This window comes from Sinocyclocheilus grahami, unplaced genomic scaffold, assembly GCF_001515645.1.
Source record: "Sinocyclocheilus grahami isolate Dianchi unplaced genomic scaffold, SAMN03320097.WGS_v1.1 scaffold160.1, whole genome shotgun sequence".
Taxonomy (NCBI): domain Eukaryota; kingdom Metazoa; phylum Chordata; class Actinopteri; order Cypriniformes; family Cyprinidae; genus Sinocyclocheilus; species Sinocyclocheilus grahami.
In genome coordinates, this window is record NW_015505339.1 from 1535837 (window position 1) to 1557726 (window position 21890).

General features: G+C 36.9%; 1 protein-coding gene across 1 annotated transcript in view; it reads left to right on the top strand.

Annotated features, from left to right (window-relative positions):
• The window catches only part of LOC107592884 (multiple epidermal growth factor-like domains protein 6), an 88721-nt gene that overhangs the window by 30605 nt on the left and 36226 nt on the right, over positions 1-21890 (top strand). The window contains exon 6 of the mRNA XM_016282460.1: positions 19703-19825. Coding sequence (XP_016137946.1) covers positions 19703-19825 — 123 coding nt within the window. The remainder of the gene's footprint in view (positions 1-19702; positions 19826-21890) is intronic.

The following is a 21890-nucleotide window of genomic DNA, read 5'->3' on the forward strand; positions in this document are numbered from 1 at the left end:
GACACGCAGCAGCACACAAACATGCCAAATATGAAAAATTAAAAGATTACAATGTAAAAGATTATTATTGTGTAGACTACATAAATATAAAAATGCCTAAATGTCAAAATGGATAGTCATTGCATGTATTAGAATTAGGCTACCTATTTGCTCGAATCCGCCATGGCATAAGCGCAACTGGCTCTTAAAGGGAATGAGAGATGAGACTCTGATTGGTTTATTGCACATTATGCCCAAAACACACCCATTACTCATTAAGAGAATAGGGGCAACCCTTTTAGACCACCAACCTGCGCCGTGCGCTTTAGGCCATGCGCTTAGATCGTTAAAATAAGGCCCAAAGTGTATTAAAAAACCTTTTGTGTGCAGAACTACTTCTGCCAATCAGATTCGAAGAAATATAATTTATATTCTTACATATGGTTTTATAGCTTCAGTCTATTTTCTGGTTCATTAATTTGTCCTCCATCATTTCATCACATTTTTTTTGTCTCTTCCTGTTTTGACGGTGTTTTCTTTGTAATAAGAAACACATATATACAGTTCTGGTCATTCAAAGAAAAAGCATTAAAACAAGTCAGGAAACGGAGAGAGAGACCAGTGTGACTCTCTCATTACTGCCACAGTAAACCCGCCTCTGGATAAACCCACAATCCCTGCTTCCTGTCTGTATCCTTCCTGTTTAGTTTCCTTATTTTGCCCTTTATAGGCTAGGAGAGAATATATAGCCTGGGTCTTTATAGTTTCCTGCTGCTGAAAACCTCCAGTCAGAATGAGTTTTCATAATCGTGTTTCTCATGCTAGAGTCTGATGCCTTAATCTTTTCTAATTGAGCTGCAATTCCTGCTGCGTCTGACCTGATGAAAGGCCCATCATGGTCACTCTGGGTCTGGACGTCATGTGCATTCAGACTTGAAGCTGACAGCTGTTTGAGAAACACAATTAGGGTGTGATCTCCGAGTCCAGCTGACAGACAGAGAGCGTCTTCATTCTGTGACTGCATGCCACGCAAACCATTTCAGTGCTTTAGCTTTCTCTTTTTAAGTCTAGCTTCTCCATTTAAACACAAAATGACATTCGTAACTCATTTTACCTCTGTAATGTGACATTTGATTTGATGTCGATAAAGTGAGACCGGTTATTCAGATGGAGAAAAGTAGGACGGGGCTTTACTTCAATGCTACAATAATGCCTAAAGAGTGATGGATTTTGGTTAACATAGCCTAGAGGACATTTTTTTATGCGTGTGTGAAGTAATGTGCACTGATGAATCATTATAATTAGACAAAGTAAAAAGAGTCCATTTTGATTTCATGTTTACTTTTAGTGTATAGTTTATGAATTGACCCTGCATACGGTGTCTGATTTGTAAAAATAGTTCATATGTGATTCAGTGTGAGACGTGACGTGATGTTTTGTGAGTGTTTGAGTGGGTGCTGATGACTGCAGTGCCCTGGAGGAGCTCTGACAGGTTGAGATGTGATCAATGTGAGTCAGCAGCACTTCATGCAATACCCTTGATCTGCACCTGCTTTACTTAAGTCATTGCATATTTTTTATATAAAAATAAAATATATATAAAATTAGATTTAATGCGTGTTATTTATTTATACTTTTTATTTATACATTGTAATTTTTTTTGTATTTTTTAGAAATTAATTAGGAGGTATAAGTAAACTGTTATTACACCTGTATACATATGTATCTACACAAACGGTGCCTATTTGACTGACTGGATATTTATTTATTTATTGCTATTTATATTTAATTATACAGTTATCTATATAACTTGCATATAATTTATATGTATGTATTACATATATATTACAATGATTGATCATTTATAAATCAATGTATAAAAGTATTAATTCATATAAGAAAATAGATAATCTAATTAACTAATTATTTATCATTCTTATTTACTGTCATTTATCAAAAATGTATTTATGTTTTTATAAAATATAATAAATAAGTAGAAGTAATACTAGTCAATTAAATATAATAGTCAGTTACATAGATATAATTTTTAAATTAGATGAATTATTATAAGAATTTATAAATCAAAGTTTAAGTGTATTTTAATTTGATAGATATAAACATATAATTTAATTTACTAATCTTATTATTCTTATTTATTATAAGTCATAATAATTATATAAATACGCAGATTATAAATTATTATTAATAACTATTACTTAGTAAATTACACACACATACTGTATATGTGTATACTTATTTATTGTAAATGCATGTAATTAATTTAATTTAAGTATTTACTAGTCAGTCACAATTGAACAGTGCACTGTAAAAAAAAAATTCTGTAAAATTTACGGTAAAAAAAGAATTTTACCTTAAAAATACGGTAGCAGCGTTTTAGGTTTTACGCTTTTAACTTAAATTTACAGTTAAATACCGTAATTTCATGAAATGATATAATGTTAATATGCCAACCTATTGAAGTACTGAAATCTGTTTTGTACCTTTGTAATACACTGATAACCACCAAATGCAGGTGGTGATGAGAAAGTCACATGATGAACCAAAGCCCATCACAAGCAGCTTTTACATAATAGTAAAAAAAGAATTTTACCTTAAAAATACGGTAGCAGCGTTTTAGGTTTTACGCTTTTAACTTAAATTTACAGTTAAATACCGTAATTTCATGAAATGATATAATGTTAATATGCCAACCTATTGAAGTACTGAAATCTGTTTTGTACCTTTGTAATACACTGATAACCACCAAATGCAGGTGGTGATGAGAAAGTCACATGATGAACCAAAGCCCATCACAAGCAGCTTTTCAATAATAACATATAAAGAAGGTGCACAGTGTCATTCACACAAACACTAAACACCATCATAGTAACACACATGAAACTGAAATAATGCAATAAACATTAATTTAACAACATTAGGTGTAACACACAACCCTAATATACAAAACTAATAAGAAAAAACTAAGAAGAAACATCAAATTTAAATTTTGAATTCTGGGAATGTCAATTTATGGTTATTCACTGTAAATTATACGGTCTTTTCACTTCCAAAAACGGTATACTACCGTACAATTAATGTCCAATACAGTTTTTCACGTATATAATAGGGGATTTTAGCGTTAACCATTTAACAAGTTTTTACTGTAGCATTTTTACAGTCTTTTACCGTTAAATTCACGGTCATTTTTTACAGTGTGGGTCACTTTCCACATTCTGTAGTCACAGTTAATTCACATGATCCATGTACACCGCATACTCGTGCAGAAATTAGGTAGTAATTTGGACATTCCTTTCGGAGTCCTCAGATCCCTGCAGGCTCCAGCACAACATTCCCATGTCTGGGGTCAAAGCGTGCATCAGGCCCAAACAGGTAACGCTCAGATACAGAGTGCAGGTTAAAGATCAGCCCCGCAGGGTTTGCCAAACATATTTTGTCTCTTGTTAACACCAGGAGCTTTGTAACCTAGATGGGAATGAGAGCAAACGAAAACTAATTTTTTTTGTCTGGCCATCAAAGTGTTTCTGAGACATCAAGCCATTCCAAGACAATTAGAGACCCTGAGAAAGAAATAGAGGGATGACAGCCCTCCTTTCAAACAGCCCTAAGAATAAATCTGCTCAGCTTTGCTGTCTTTTGTAGTAATTCAGTTCCCAAACACGCTGAGATACGTAAAGGCTGGTGTCTCGTCCGTCTCACGTAAACGACAGCATCCATCTGAGACAAGACTGATGGGAAATTCACTCAAACTCTCTCTCTCACACACACGTGTGTGTATATGCAGTGCTGATTTGACCACACATTTCACACACATATCAATGCACAGAGCCAGATCCAGCGGGCTGACAGGGGGCCAGGAGGTCGTCTAATTAAGTTTGAAAAATGTCAAAGCATCATTAACAAGACTGAACACAAATTCTGAGTGTCATAATCATAGACTCCTTGACCAAACAACAAGGAGCATTCCCATGTGCTCAGAAAGCATTTGAGACTCTATAAAGGGTTTTTGGACCCCTGAAATGTTTTCAACACGATGTTGAAATTAATGTTGAAAAGTGAATGGTTTCAGGGGTCTGAATACCCATTATATGTGTATTTGTTCTTTATTCTTTATTTTAAAAGGGACGATGCACATTAATTAACATGAGCACTCCATCATGTCCATCATGTAAATGTGCCAGATTTAGCCATACAGGCTAATTTTCATCTTCAGTCCCTGGCAGGTTGATGGTAAAAACCAAAGTCCATAAGTCAAAAAAAAAGAAGAAAACAAACAAACATTACAGCAAACATAGTCACAAAGACAAAAAAAAAAACACACTACTTCAAATTATGAAGACATGTTTGACTATTCAATAACCACCCTTTTATTGATATAGAAAAATAAGCAAAATATGTAATATTTCTTAATTCAATAAGTATAGTATTCCAGGTATGTGCTGCTGTAAACCATATTTAGCTACGATTTTACAGTGATTAAATTAATTGGACCTTTTATCCAGTGCTTTTTAAACCTGCTTATAGAGTCTTTCTATTGGTTGTAAAGTTGTCCCACCTGTCTGTGTCCACCTGGTGAGGCAATAGCTCATATGTGAAAAGATCATAGCATTAATGTATAACTCTGAAGCCTCAGTGGTTAAATTATTCATTTTTACTGTCTAAAAATTACCAGATTAAATTTAATGAACTTGTTTTTTTGTATAAGTTGTGAATCAAGTATTATACCTAAATATTTATACTCATAGACTACTGATAATTTTATAACATTTGTAACATCTGGGTCTGGATCTGTATTTGCAGACTTTGGGGGAAAAAACATGAGTTCAGTTTTACTAATATTAAGATGTAAACATGAATTTTCTAACCAATTAGTAATATTAACCATTGCTGCTGATAATTCTTCAGCATGCACAAACATCACGTAGGTCATTAATATACGAACTGAATAACAAAGGACCCAGTATTGAACCTTGAGGTACACCAACTCTATTAGTAACTAAATTTAAATTAATTTAAATTAATAACCAGTTTTTTTATTGTATATATGAAGAGTTCAGATACAAAAGTCTCTAAGTGCCATCTGAAATTTTCAACTAAAATGAGCATTTTTATCAGGCTCCTATGTTTATATTCAGTCATTTTACTCTAATGGCAATGTATAGGTCCTTTTCTATGCAATTAAAGTGAAATAACTTAACATAAATATAGGAGCCTGATAAAAATGCTAATTTTTAGAAGAAATTTTCTGACAGCACTTAGAGGCATTTGCATCTGAACTTTTCACACACACACACACGCACACACACACACACACATATATATATCATAAAAAAACAGGTCTCTTCTGCTCACCAAGACTGTATTTATTTGATAAAAAAATACAGTAAAAACAGTAATATTGTGAAATCTTCTATGAATAAAAAATATTTTTTTATTTTTTTTTTGGGGGGGGGGGGGGGGGGGGGGATTGTTTTCTATTTGAAACTGTTTTAAAATGTAGTTTATTCCTTTGATGCAGATATTCAGCATCATTAATCCACTCTTCAGCGTCACGTATGTGTAATTTATTATATACAGTGCATATAATATTATGTATTATATATTTATATTGCGGTTTTCAGCAAAACTCCCTGTCAGATCTCTGGAGTTACTCTTGACCGACAGTGCTGATTCTCTGTCTTGTCAACACACGCCTTGGGAAGAAGAACTGTGTAAAAACAAAACACAGCTGTTCTGAAAGACAGATATGTGAGGAATTTGAATGGTTTTTGTCTAGCTGAACTGCGTTGTTAGAGATTCTCTGGAAAGGTTTTGATTTTGTGATGAGTTTTTAGAATAATGGCTTTGAGATGGTATTTGTATAATCTGTCATTCTTTGTATGTACAGACGTTGGAGATGCTCTGCCAAGATTCTTTTGTCAAGGGCATGATGGTAAATATTTAATATTGGAATTAGATATTGTACTGGAATCTTTGTCTGAGATGTTTCTCTGAAAATCCCTTAGGAGAAAGACAAATAGACACAACTGAGATGATTGTTTACATACAGTAAGAGTTTAGAGCTGTAAAATTAATGTGGAGGGAAGTTCAGATCATTCTGGAAGAATCTGATGAGAAAGGTTTGAGATCTCTGGCTTCTGTTGGCAGACTTTGGTATTGTGGCAATTATGAGCACAATTTAAGACATTGCTGAGATTTCTTCTGAGGGAACTCATGACTTCATTCATTCATTTTAATTTTTCTTTATTCTTTCTATATACTTTTTATATTATATTATTTATGTATTTATTTATTTTTTATTTATGTGTTTTTATTGTTTTCATTATTTTTTCTTTTTTTTATTTATACTTTTTATTACCTTTTTATTAATTGCATTACTTTTTTGTAACTTTTTTATTTATGCATTCTTTTCATTCATTTATTGTTTTATTTATTCTTATTTTTATTTATTCTTTTTGTTATTTATTTGTTTATTTATTTATCTATCATTATTTATGTATGAAATCTTTTTTAATTTGTATTTGTTTTTTATTCATTTTTATTTGTGTACTTAATTTTTTTTATGTTTCCTTTCTTTGGTAACATTTCATTTCACCCCAGATCTTTTGAAAAAAAACTTTTAATTAAAGCATCATGAAGTATGTGATTGTTGGTTTTACATACACGGCTGTCTATCTGATGTCAGACGCACATGTGAGTTTCTAGTAATGTGGTCACATTAAGAACAGAAATATCTTTTATACAAGTTTGACTTTTCAAGTGTGCATCTGGCTGTACACAAAGCACATGTGGCCATGTCTGTGCAATTAAGGTAGCTAGCCATAAAGCAAAAATACACAGTATGGATTATGTACAATTTGCACATTCACATTTACATACTTGTGTAGTGTTTGTTTCTGGCCTTGTGAGATCAATCTGTGTGCATGTACCACAAATCACCTGACACTATCAGCTATAGATCCGTTTGCACACGCGCATGTATCGATTTAAAAGTTGCGGCAGATTAGCTGCAGATGTTTGAGTATAAACACAAATGATTAGCTGTAAAAGTCTGTGATATAGATTCACAGCAGGAGTTGGGTTTTATGTGAGTTTATTTACTCTCTGCTTTGAATAATCGCTGCGGTCGGTGCTGGAGGATCTCCAGATCTTTTGAAAAAAAACTTTTAATTAAAGCATCATGAAGTATGTGATTGTTGGTTTTACATACACGGCTGTCTATCTGATGTCAGACGCACATGTGAGTTTCTAGTAATGTGGTCACATTAAGAACAGAAATATCTTTTATACAAGTTTGACTTTTCAAGTGTGCATCTGGCTGTACACAAAGCACATGTGGCCATGTCTGTGCAATTAAGGTAGCTAGCCATAAAGCAAAAATACACAGTATGGATTATGTACAATTTGCACATTCACATTCACATTTACATACTTGTGTAGTGTTTGTTTCTGGCCTTGTGAGATCAGTCTGTGTGCATGTACCACAAATCACCTGACACTATCAGCTATAGATCCGTTTGCACACGCGCATGCATCGATTTAAAAGTTGTGGCAGATTAGCTGCAGATGTTTGAGTATAAACACAAATGATTAGCTGTAAAAGTCTGTGATATAGATTCACAGCAGGAGTTGGGTTTTATGTGAGTTTATTTACTCTCTGCTTTGAATAATCGCTGCGGTCGGTGCTGGAGGATCGGTTATTAGTTTAGAATGGAAAGTTATGCTTTGATATTTGAATGCCATGAATATGTTTTGTTGTTGTTATCAGAAGGAACGTAATCAAACTGGACATAAATAGCGTGCAACTGGTCATCTTTGGAGGAAGAGCACAGCTGAATATAATCCCATAATTCATGTGACAAAGTGTTAGAAATTCTTTGCATGGTTTGAAATTGTGCTTTCGGACTGAACGGATCAGTTACATGAAGCATTTATACAATTTTGACTTTCTTTGTTTAAAGCAATCCATTTTAAGATGAAGATTAGATCTTGTAGAAATGCATTGGTGAATATGAATGAACAGATGTGGTTGGTTATGAAGTGGAGGTTGTTATGAATTATGTGTGGCTGCAGTATTTCATATGTCTTAAACTGTGACCCTTTTGTCTGCAGGCGTTTTTTAAGTGCACTATGTAGGCAGTAGGGGGCAGTGTGTATCTCCAGTGCACGGTAGCTACAGCACCATTTTAAATCATAATTGTACAGTATCAATTATGATGGATGAGGCACATTTTGGTCTTCTTAGCTCTTTGTTTGTTCATCAGTTTGTCCGTGTAAGAAATAAATCAGGATGGTTGAGTACTTTATTTCTGAATCAGGAAATGTTTTTTGCACAGATACAGAACAGTAGTCTTTATGAAGGCGAGTGTCAGACTTGCTATCGCTCATTCTCAGGGTTATTGATTTGAGCAAACTCCTTACCTTAAGTATTGTACGCAAACTGGTCATTTTCAGCACTATTTATGTTCCAGAGAGGAGGCTTTGCTAAGTGATTGGATTATTGGTTGCTATGCCTTAAAAGGAGATTATTAAATTATAAAAACTGGGCTCTTTTGCTTTAATATATTTTATATAATAATGAAATGACATCATATGCACAAATGATATATACAATTCTGTTAAAAAGTATCTTATGCTCACTAAGGCTGCATTTATTTGATCAAAAATACAGAAAAAAATATTGTGAAATATTATTACAATTTAAAATAACTCTTTTCTATTTGAATATATGTTCAAATGTAATTTGCTGATTTGCTGAGTAATATGCTGATTTAATGACCAAGGAACATTTCTGATTATCATCAATCAGAATTAAACTGATGAATAGAAAGCATTTATTTGAAATAGAAATTCTGGCTGTCATCAGATTTTTATTGCTGAATCATTGTTCAATTGTTTATAAAAGCATTAAACAATGGAAAACTGTCCTGCTGCTCCAGATAAGATGCATAATATCCTTTTGAGCCAGACCCTGCCTTTGGCTTCTCTGATGAGTGTATTTATGTGCTGGGCGGCTGTATCTCTGTGCTCTTAATGACCCTAGTGATGCTATCTGGATGGTTTTCTTTGGCTCTGTCTGACCCGTATGATTCAGCAGCTGTGCCAAGCTACAGTACGGATCCCCGTCTACTCAGAAACACATTGACTTCATGAGAGGAAGTCATACAAGTCGACACACGGCTGGAATGCAAACTAGAGGTTGACCGATTGATAGGCATTTTTTAGTTAATCGGCATTGGCCGATTGTGTTGCAAATTAGGCAGATTTATAGGCAGGCACATCTGCGGGCAGCTAAGCGTTGTTGCGGAACGCGGGAGAATCCCTGTCCCAAATGGAACACTTCATGTGCACTTTCGGTCTTACGGACTTACAATGGCCGCCACATGCGCGTGTCCGTTAAGTCCACGAGACCTTAGGGTGTCCCATTTATCATTTTAGCGTTCAGAAGGGTGCTCGCGAGCGCCCCCTTTGCGGCCGTTATGCGCCCTCGATCTGCACTTCTGCCGAGCCCACACTGGTATGAGCTCCACAGCAGACTTCTACCCGACAGTCAAAGCGACATTACGTCACGAAAGTGTAGACTCGGAGGAAGACTGGGAGGGTTTATGGTGCCATTTGGGACAGGGCCAGTCTCTGGCTGCATGAGAGACGGAGCAACTCACACTCTGAAGCCGCTTTTTATTCACACACAGCTTCAGCTAATGATGGCAGGGCAAAACAGACCATTTCGAAAGCGTAATTACGTTTTACCCTACTAGAATTGATGCCGGAAAGTTATCATATTCATTAGTGCAACAAGTCATTTGCGTGTGAAAGTAGAAACATGCAATTCAGACGAAACTTCTCACTTGACTTCTAGCAGTGTCCAGTGTTTCCCATACATTGAGCTATTACTTCTTCGTTGAATAAACTGAGCACTGCACGTTTCAAAATTAAAATGCAGCGCTGGTGTTTTTATATGAATGTATCTTTGAAAAGAACCGACCGTCTTCAGAAAAGCTACGGTCATTTTCATTTCGTCTTTCCTGTAATGCCTGATAAAGTAGCGTTTGTGAGCGCAGTGCTTATTAGATTACAGCCGTTACCGGGGAAACCGCTATATCTCCCGTTCCAACAGCGCCTCCTGCTGGCAGAGAATGAATTTGCATTTGCAAGTCTGTGGGAAACACTGGTGTCTGTTAGCAAACATAAACAAAAAGCATGCCTAATAACTGTTTTGAGAAGGTGCTTAAGTTTTGAGCCATGTATTATTACTCTGAATTAGGCTATTACTACTATTACTATCTTGTACCCTGCAATATTAATTTACTCAAACTCACTTTTATGAGATGAAGAAAAAAAAAAAAAAAAAGAAAATCGGCCAAACATATCGGCTAAAAGAATCGGCATTATATATCGGCCATCAGCTGCCCTGATTTCTAAATGTCGGCATCGGCCCGTGAAAAACCCATATCGGTCGACCTCTAATGCAAACACACACAAATCTCTCAGAGTCGCACAGTTTGACACATAAATGGTCTGAACGATTGCTGGTGGTCAAAAATACATGTGTTCGATTCCTGTTGCTATTCATTCTTCAGAAATTCTTCAGTATAAGTTTAAGCATGTTTGAAAACATGGATAGAGGAGAAATAATGTTGTTTCTGCATAGATGTGGCGGTTCTGACAGGTGGTTTGTGTCCATTAGATTCACAAAGATCTGAACATATGGCAAAGGCACTGACCAGAAGTTGAACAGGTTTTCTCAAGCAGTGAATGTTACGGGCTGTAAAACATGTCACGTTTATGTGTGTGTGTGTGTGTGTGTGTGTGTGTGTGTTATGTGTGCATATCTGCCCATCTGTGTGTTTGAGGATAATAGATTTATAACTTACAGAACCAAGAACATTCCATATGAATTATTTTTCTGCAGATATTGCAAATGTTTAAAGAAACAGTTCATCCAAAAATGAAAACTGTCATTGCTTACCTGCTCTCATGTTGTTTCAAATCAAAATGACTCACTGCCTAACACCAAAAGGAGATGTTAGGAAGAAATTTGTTAAAGGAATATAAAAAGAACATTTACTCAGAAATGGATCCTCTGCATTGAATGGGTGCCGTCAGAATGAGAGTCCAAACAGCTGATAAAAACATCACAATATTCCACATGAAATCCACACCACTTTAGTCCATCAATTAATGTCTTGTGAAGTGAGAAGCTGCAAGTTTGTAAGAAAAAAATCCATCATTTAGACATTTCTAACTTCACACTGTTACTTCCAGCTAAAATACGAGTCCACTATCAATAATATTGCTTTCTAGTCTTGTCTGAATCAGGAGAGAAATATGCACAGATCAAGCACCCTTTACAAGTGAAAACATACCAAAACAGTTTTGGATTGTGATATGAGAGGACAACAGGGCAACAGGGAATGGACTTTTTCAATGGAGGAAGCATTATTATGGATTATGGATGTGTATTTTAGTCAGAAGTGATGGTTTAAAGTTAAAACGTTTTGATGGATATTTTCTTACAAACTTTGCAGCTTTTGGCTTCACAAGATGTTAATTAATGGACTGGAGTGGTGAGGATTACTTGTGGATTATTATGATGTTTTTATCAGCTGTTTGGGCTCTTATTCTGACGGCACCCATTCACTGCAGAGGATCCATTGGTGAGCAAGTGATGTAATGCTATATTTCTACAAATCTTTTCCCATGAAGAAACAAACTCATCTACATCTTGGATGGTCTGAAGGTACATTTTCTGCAAATGTTTGGTGAACTATTCCTTTAAATTTCAGTTTTGCTTCAATCTATGCAGTTTTTTTGGTTAGAAACACACTTCTAATTTTGTAATAATTACTGATGTGTGTTTTTTCGAGTTAGTGTGGTGTGTTCTCATGTGTTTGAATAGATGAAAATCAATTAAAAGATCGGCTGACTCTTTGTTTGTGGTTGTTCTGTTTGTGATGTCAGAGCTTTATGATCTATTGTTCTTTTTGACAGAATATCTCTGTTGGTGAAACAAGTCTGTTGTAACATAATGGAAACGTGCCTGAACATCATCTAAATGACGACATCAAATTCCCGGCCAGTTTTCTCTCATAACCTCCAGACAACTCGCACTGTGCTAAACCAAAAAATAAATTGAAATATCACACTCTCAACACAAACTGCGTCTAAAAGTTATTGTCCTGGAGAACAGAAGGATAAAATGTACTTTCTATGATAAAACTGTATCTCTCCCAATAACAGGGGTTTGCATTCAGATATGGGAGTACTGATCTGTTGAGATGATTTCTGTCCACTGGAAAAAAGAAGTGGTTTTGTTTGACATGGGAAGAAAACTCTTACTGCTGTTAGAGCAGGAAACCTATTCTTTTCTGCAAACTGGTTCTTTCGAACAGTTTCAATGAACTGGTTTAATTCACTAGTTCTTTTAATGTAATCATGAGATTATGTAACATATACGCATTCTGTTATCAAAAGCACCAAATAATGATGTGAAATTTGGATGTTTTACATGTCGAAAGCATATGAAGTGAAATAAACTTAATCAGCTCAACTTTTTTTACATAAACAATAAGAAACAATAAAAACTTTCGGTTACACTTTATTTTAAGGTGTCCTTGTTACAGTGTAATTATACATTTAAATACTGAGTAATATTAGTTAACTACATGTACTTACTATAGGGTTAGGGTTAGGTTTAGGGTTACTTACATGTAAGTATGTGTAATTAATTGTTATTATAATAGTAAGTACATGTAATATGTGTAACAAGGACAGCTTAAAATAAAGTGTTACCTAACTTTCATTTCACCCCTTCATTGAAGTGCTCGGTTCACGTATGCGCATATAAGTGGCTCATTGGTCTGCGCTCCGATTCAAGATGTTTCCTCAGTTCAGTGGCTGTTAGAGGAACTGAAGAGCTGAAAGTGTCAGCAAAACCAGCATCACATGATCATTTATGTCTGTATTTTGGCTCATTTTGAGATTGAGTGACTGTCAGGCATCCGAAAGTGAGTTTTGATTGAGTAACTTGTAGATCTGTGCTGCTCTAGCTGCAAACTGTTTTGTTCGATCCCATTTGGTGAACTGATTCAACTAGTTCACCAAAAAGAACGGGTTCAAAAGAATGATTTGGTATAATGTTGTAAATAATAATGTTTATTTTCTTGCACAGACCGATCGTTTCCCTTCATAAGACCTTAATATATCATCAGGAGACACGGATATTAATTTTATTTTATTCGCAAAAACGGGCAGCCACTGACTTGCATTTTATGAATCACCAAGAGCATCTCGGTTACGTATATAACCTGAAGGAGGGAACCGAGACGTCATGTCGGAGGACCAACGAATTGGGATCTCGCTTAGAGGGACCAATCTACTACATATTTACTGATTTAACATGATAGATAGATAGATAGATAGATAGATAGATAGATAGATAGATAGATTAATTAAGTTAGTTAATGCCACAGTCTAAACATTGGTTAACTCACGTGACTCTGAAAATCCTCAAATACACTGAAGAATGCTGGAATTTGGTCAAAATTTAACCCAGTTTCTCTGCTTGTATATAAACCTCTCTCATTGTGTATATAATGTGTTTGGCCACTGGTTCTTCATATCCATCTGAAAAATGCCTCTGCGTGATTTATTAATCTTTCTGATGTTTCAGATATTTGTATTCATCCTACACATGGTTTAGATCTCGTAACTCTTTCATATGAACCCAAATCCTGCTTCACATATGTTATATGCATTTGAATGCCAGAATATAAAGGCTGCAGCAGTTTGGTTGAAACTCTGTCGGCTTCATGCACAGGTATATAATTGATAGATAGATAGATAGATAGATAGATAGATAGATAGATAGATAGATAGATAGATTAATTAAGTTAGTTAATGCCACAGTCTAAACATTGGTTAACTCACGTGACTCTGAAAATCCTCAAATACACTGAAGAATGCTGGAATTTGGTCAAAATTTAACCCAGTTTCTCTGCTTGTATATAAACCTCTCTCATTGTGTATATAATGTGTTTGGCCACTGGTTCTTCATATCCATCTGAAAAATGCCTCTGCGTGATTTATTAATCTTTCTGATGTTTCAGATATTTGTATTCATCCTACACATGGTTTAGATCTCGTAACTCTTTCATATGAACCCAAATCCTGCTTCACATATGTTATATGCATTTGAATGCCAGAATATAAAGGCTGCAGCAGTTTGGTTGAAACTCTGTCGGCTTCATGCACAGGTATATAATGTATATTTTATTTATGTAAATAAAAATGATTATCAGAAAAATATTGGACCACATAACACAGCAACTATCCAATCAGAATCAAGCAGTCTAGAGAGCCAAACAATTGTAATCCTTTTATATGACTTCATGGTAGACAAAATTAGAACAGCAGAATTAATACCACTCAGAATGATTACATTGGTGCATAAGTGTTGTGAAATACATGCGATACAGACATAGGAGAGAGAGTGTCAGCTGAAGGGGTTTGAACAGGCAGGGAGGGAATAAAACCTGCTGTTTCAGTCCGTCCCTCTCAGACTGCTTGAACCTTCGTGAGACATTTTCTGATTTTTCAATCATAGACACATAGTCAGGTATTTATGATTCAATATCTGGTAAATCATGACAGGCTGGTTCATGCTTTGTCTCTTGTGTATGGGGCTTAATTTTCATCCAGCTGATCTGGCCTATTATTCTGGCTATTGGAATCATTTGAGACACTGCCATAGGCCAAACTGTTTCCATGGATACAACCGATTCACTATGGGATACCAGATACCAGGTGAGAACATTTATTGGTCCATTTAAACTGAGGACTTCCACCTGAGATGTTCTGCATTAGTGTCTAGTAATAATTTCTGTATTGTTAAGAAATATAATGGAATAGGCGTTCCAAATATTTGTATTATTTATATGTATTAATTTCTACATTTATTATATATTATATTAGTTAACAATAACAAAACTGATATACATAGAGTGCTGGGTAAGTTACTCTAAAATGTATTAATTACTAGCTACTAATTATATCTTTAACAGTGTAATTAGACTTCTGACCTAATTACTCTCTCTCAAAAGTATTGCATCATTACTTTCTAAATCCCACATCAACCTCGACCAGTTGAACAGTACAAGAATAGACATGAAACTGCTCTTTTAATTCTTTCAAATAAATAATATAAAATTGCATATATTATTCTTGAACTGACCAGAGTATTTAAAAGGAGAAGGTTACATTAGAGACATACATTTTAACATTAGATGTAACGTTTTGATGTTAAATACACTATTGTTTTATGCAGAATTGTGTTATAGTCTATACAATATTTAATGCAGTTACATCAGAAGTAACTGTAATTAAATTGCATAAAAAATAAGAGCAATCCCTTACTTTTTCAAGGGAAAAGTAATTGAATTACAGTAATTAGTTACTTAGTGATGCATTACACCCAACACTGTAGTCATATTATCTTTGTCTCTTATGAAATTAAAATGCATATACATTCTGAAGAAAATGTGGCTGGTTCTTGCCACAACCCACCAGCAAGTCTCTAAGATGTTTTGATTTCTCAATTAGTAAGATGATTAGCAAGAATCAATAATTATGTTCATGTTTAAAATGTCACAGTCGTCACTGTACTAAAACATCTTGTTAACAGTATAAGGTCGTCTGTCATCAGCGCAGAACACAGTCAGGAACTTCCTCCGCTGACTCAGCGCGCCGGTCGCCTCAAGCTACATCTATAAACACTGTTTAGAGTTCCAGAGTATTCAATAGAAGCCAAACCAAATGCTTTCACCAATGTGGGGAAACATTTCTTGGTAATTTAATTAAACCCCAAACCAAACAGCAATGTAGATGGAAAGTCAGCTCTGGTGGAAAGTCTTCCCTGGCTGGAGACACTTTTCTGGCACAGGCATGAATCAGTGGCTCAGAATCAGCATGCATAGTTGAAGTATTACTGCAGCATGTGGATTACCCTGATTCAAGTGACGGATGAACCAGAACTAACCTTTGAAAAGCCAAGCCAGATATTGGAGTTCAGAGGGCTGCAGCCATCAGCAAAATTGGTGAATGTTGTGTTTTGGCAACTGCTGTTGCTTGTGCTTTCCAGGCTGTCATTATAACCAGAATCTGGGGTGACACATCAGTAGGAAATTAAATGTCAAAAGAGACTTCAGAAAGTCAGTTCAGTTCCAGGTTTGTTTGATGTTCTTAGCATTGGAAAGAAAATCACGAATTGTTTCAAAAACGACAAGCAAATGGAACGTTTTACATATCTCCCCAAAGATTCAGAACATTATAACCAGAATCTGGGGTGACACATCAGTAGGAAATTAAATGTCAAAAGAGACTTCAGAAAGTCAGTTCAGTTCCAGGTTTGTTTGATGTTCTTAGCATTGGAAAGAAAATCACGGTTGTTTCAAAAACGACAAGCAAATGGAACGTTTTACATATCTCCCCAAAGATTCAGAGGAGATCTCAATTTTGTCTCAAACTATGCTCAGATTTGCTCTGGATATAGGATGCAGATGTGTACATTTTTCTTATTTTGTTTAAATGTCTTGTTTTTCCCATTTAGTACTGCCCTTCAGAAGCTACAGAAGATACTTACATGTTTCCCAGAAGACACAATAAGTGCAGTTTAACCTGATCTTCAAATTTAGAAAGTCTTTACCCCCAGATCTTAATGCATTGTGTTGCCTTCTGCAGCATCAGTGTTTAAACCTTTGTGTATGAGTTGCATATGAGTCCCTCAGTTACCGTCATTGTAAAAAGATGGATTTTAAAATCATACAGTCACAGCTGGGAAGGGTTCAAATATGCAAAAGAAGAAGAACAGTACAAACAGTGGCCTCGTGGACGACCATAACAAAAAAATAAACAAAATGTAAAAAAAAATTAAACGAACGAACGAACCAACGTAATTAGACATCATTTTGGTATAATAATTAACATTTTGCAGATTCTGCAAGGTGTATGGAAACTTAAAAGTAACATGTTTTCTCAAATTCTCATTAAAAACGTTTTTTTTTTTTAAAAATCGGCATGCTATCATAAAATACTTATACATTATTTAAATTTTAATATGTATTTCATATTTTCTTGCTTTTACACCCAGCACAATTGGTGAGAAAATGTGTTAAGTTGTCTTTCAAATAATGACACAATGCAAATAAATCATTGGCCTATTTAAATGTGTGCAACAAAGTTTAAACAAATATTTTCATGCTTTGCAGGAAGCTTGTGATTATTGAGGCCTCCTGGCATCTTAGTCAGTAATTAAGATTCCACGTAGGTAAACAACCGGCTGGTTCCCATTACCAATTGACTTTATGTACTGTTTAGTGCCAGCTATCCTATAGTGCCATGAATACTCACATAGACTCAAAATTGAGCTCAGCCGGTGAAGTATATACTGTAACAAGATTGTTACCAGATTTAAATAACTTCTTTAGTCAAACTTCAACTAAAGATGTTTTGTGCAACCTTGATTTGACCAAACTCGCACATGAATCTTTGTAAAGGAAAATTGTATATTCCATTTGGCTCCAATTAGAGAATTACAGCTATTAATGGAAAACCGGCCAATGAAAATATCTCCTGCGGTGATGTCATGAGGTGACAGAAACACAAAGCTGGTCATTAGTATATTAGAGGTCAAAGGTCGCTCGAACACAAGCTCATTTGTTCATTTTGGAGTCAGTGGCGCTTGCTTTGGCGGCGTCTCGCAGATTTTGTTTGGAGAGAAAGCAGTGTACATGCTAAAGAGACCTGCTGTGAGATCGTATGGATGTAGACGGTCGTAACTGAGTGGTTTTTAGTATTTTTTCCTCTTAGCAGGAGAGGACACCCTCAGGAGCGGCCTGCCAATCTGCTCGTGATCTTTATGGTCAAATCAACAAGAGTCGACTGCCTGTGCGTTTGAATTTCATGTTTGCTTACTCTGAATCAAGCAGCAGAAATGTGGGAGAAACGTATTTCTGAACTGTGACTTAAAGTGCTGGGAAGCTTCTTTGAAACGAATTTCTCGCGATAAAAGCTATTCATTAAAGTACTGTAAGTAAATGTTGCTTGTGTCTTGAGCAAATAAATTAATTAATTTGCTTATTTATTTAAAGGGGACCTACTATGCAAAATTCATGTTTGTATTGTTTTTAAACATAATTATATGTGTCAGCAGTGTGTGTACACAACCACCCTGTTGTGCTAAAGATCCATCCACTACGTTTCCTTTAAACAAATATTTATTTTCAAATATAGTATATTTACATTTAGGTGGGAACAATGTGAACAGGTGAATTTACACTAACAACTACACTGTAATTTTTTTTTTTCAAAGTTGGGTTAAAAAAAGATCAATGGAGTATATTTTATAAGAAAGTACTATTTTAGTCTTTCTACTTAATAATTGTGTTTAATTCAATCTGCAAATATTTATTTTCAAATATAGTATATTTACATTTAGGTGGGAACAATGTGAACAGGTGAATTTACACTAACAACTACACTGTAATTTTTTTTTTTCAAAGTTGGGTTAAAAAAAGATCAATGGAGTATATTTTATAAGAAAGTACTATTTTAGTCTTTCTACTTAATAATTGTGTTTAATTCAATCTGTTACTTTCCGTTTTTTGTAAATATTTGTGAAATTTACTAGCAATTTCTGAGCGAAAATGCTAGTAAATCCTACACCAGTTTTTTCCCCAATAATTACAAAGAAATGGTAAATAATGCATTGAATTAAATACGAAAGTTTGTAGCATGAAGATTTTCTTGTAAAAAATATTCCAATAATCTTTTTATTATTTTTTAGAACATTGAAAGGTCCTTTTTCAATGTAAAACAAACTTTTTCAGTGTAATAAAATCTGTGTTCACAGTTCACATCCAATTCACAGTGATGAATCAAAGCATCTAATTAAATATTTTGAAACATAAGAGATGGCATATCAATGATTCAAATGAGTCAGTGAACATTTTCTTTTTAACTGATCTGTCTGTCTGTCTGTCTGTCTGTCTGTCTCCATAGGAAAGTAAGGGAAAGCAAAAAGGAAATTGGTCCTGTGATAGTGTCCGATGGTCATAAAATATTTTTATGACCATCTGACACTATCACAGGACCAATTTCCTTTTTGCTTTCCCTCTCTTTCCTTTGTTTTCACTCATGAAGTCTAGCGACATGGGAGGACACTTCAGTTTCGGGACAGCAGCTGTGCCAGTGCAGCATGTCTGTCTTAAAGCTGATCTCAGAGCAGTAACAGGGTCTTTCTCAACAGGCCGTGACTCTATTAGCTCTGATCTCAGTGGGCAGTGTAGCTTTAAAAGCAACAAAACTGTTTGAAACTACAATGTTTCAGTGAACCGTGAATGTACTTGTTTTCTCTTTTTGTGGTTTGTTCTTTATCTTGATGGTAAGCATGTAAAACAAATGGCCACTTCTCTTTGTTTATTTGTAATCTCACTGCGTAAGTCTATACAAAAATAGTTTGGTTATTTATTTACTCCTGATGTCAGACGTTTTTCCCAGGCAGGCAGATTCTGTTTTGAATTTGGACCAACTGATTTTGTGTGCAGAAATTAGAGGTGAATGAAAGATGTACAGGTACCAGGCCTTAACTGAATCTGATGAATGTTTCATAACACAGTATTAAATTGTGTGTTTATATGTTCTTCCGTAGATATTGATGAATGCCAGGTGCATAACGGTGGCTGCCAGCACAAGTGTGTGAACACCAGGGGTTCGTATCACTGCCAGTGTAACGCTGGATCTCGACTGCACGTGGACGGACGCACATGCATCGGTAAAGCAGCCAGACCTGCCCAGGCTCATGTTTCACCACAAAATCAAAGGACATCAGAGCTGGTGTAAAGGAAATTAAGCCTGTTTTTAGGACCTTTAAATCTGTGAATTACTGTGTGTTAACTATAATTCTATCCTTCCATCTATCCATCCACCCATCATCCATCCATTGTTCTTTCATTGTTCTATTGTACTATCCATCATCCATCCATCTATCCATTGCTCTATCCATCTATTGCTCTGTCATTCCATCCATCCATCCATCCGTCCGTCAGTCCGTCAACGCTTTATAATTCCATCCATCCATTCGTCCATCGCTCTTTTGTTCCATCCATCCATCTATTGCTCTATTGTTCCATTCATCCATCCATTCATTCCTTGCTTTATCGTTCCATCCCTCTATTGCTCTGTCGTTCCATCCATCCGTCCATCCATCCATCTATTGCTCTATCCTTCCATCCATCCATCAGTCTATTGCTCTATCGTTCCATCCGTCCATCACTTTATCATTCCATCCATCCATTGCTTTATCGTTCCATCATCCATTCGTCCATCGCTCTATCCTTCCATCCATCACTTTATCATTTCATCCATCCATTCATTGCTTTATCGTTCCATCCATCCATCACTCTAACGTTCCATCCATCCATCCATCCCATCCATTGCTCTATCATTTGTCGCGGGGTGAATGAGAACACAGACTCGTTACTGATCGAAAGAGTCCCGGAGGGTGATTTACTTGCCCACACACTGATCACACGTGCCCTGATGAATGGTGCTCGGTGCCCGTCTCAGCGTGGTGCTTGTGAGGTGAAGTGCCGTGGTGCAGATCCCTCTCCCAGGGTGCCTTCGGAGTCTGTGAACAATGAGAAACAAGCATAAATGTCACCTGGAGCTCCGGGGTGCCTTCCCGCTGGTGTCTCTTCTCCTGGCTTTTAAGGCCAGCGGGAACGAGCTCCAGGTGCGCCACTCATCGCGCACAGGTGTTGTGCGTCGGTGATCAGTGTGGCAGCGGCGTTTCCAGGGCGACGCTAATCTGGACTCGGGATACTCGCCACATTCCCCCCCCCAGGCATCGCCCTGGTCCTGTGGGGAAACACACAACTCGTTGTGGGGGTATTACGGGGGGGGGATTTTAGGTTACCTGCCAGACCTGCCCAACCGGACCAGCCCCGTAGAGACCATCCGCATTCCCGTGATCGGCCCCGGCCCGATGTTGTACCTGGAAGCAGAAGTCCTGGAGTGCAAGGAACCACCGTGTCACCCGGGCGTTTGTGTCCTTCGCCTGGACATCCATTGCAGGGGCGCATGGTCGGTGACGAGGGTGAATCGGTGGCCCCAAAGATAATATTTTAACTCCAGGACTGCCCACTTTATGGCCAGGGCCTCTTTCTTCAGGGTGGCGTACCTGGTCTCCGCGGGGGAGAGTTTCCGGCTGATGTAGACTATTGGGTATTCCTCTCCATCCCGGAGCTGGGAGAGGACTGAAGTCGAAGTCTGGTGCATGCAGAACCGGGGAGGACGTCAGGGCCGTCTTGAGGGCCTGGAAGGCGGCTTTGGTCTCGGGAGTCCAGTCTATCCTCTCCGGCTGCCCCTTCTTGGTAAGGTCTGACAGGGCGCAGGCTATAGAGAAGTTAGGGATGAAACACCGGTAGTAGCCCGCCAACCCCAAAAAGGCTCGTACCTGCGTATTGTTGTACAACATCCTGTTGGCGGGACGTGGGAACTTCTATACCGCCTCGACCTTCTTGTCCTGGGGCATGATGAGCCCTCTTCCGATCTTGTACCCCAGGTATTTTGCTTCGGTGAGGCCGAGGTGGCACTTCTTGGGGTTGGCCATCAGGCCAGCCCACCGGAGCTCCGTCAACACCCTCCTTAGACGCTCCAGGTGAGTCTCCCAGCCCTCAGAGTGGATAACGACATCATCCAGGTAGGCTGTGGCGTAGGCTTGGTGGGGCCGGAGCAAGATGTCCATCAACTGCTGGAACTTGGCTGGTGCCCCGTGTAGGCAGAAGGGTAGCACCCGGTAATGCCAGTGGCCATTGGGAGTGCTAAAGGCTGTCTTC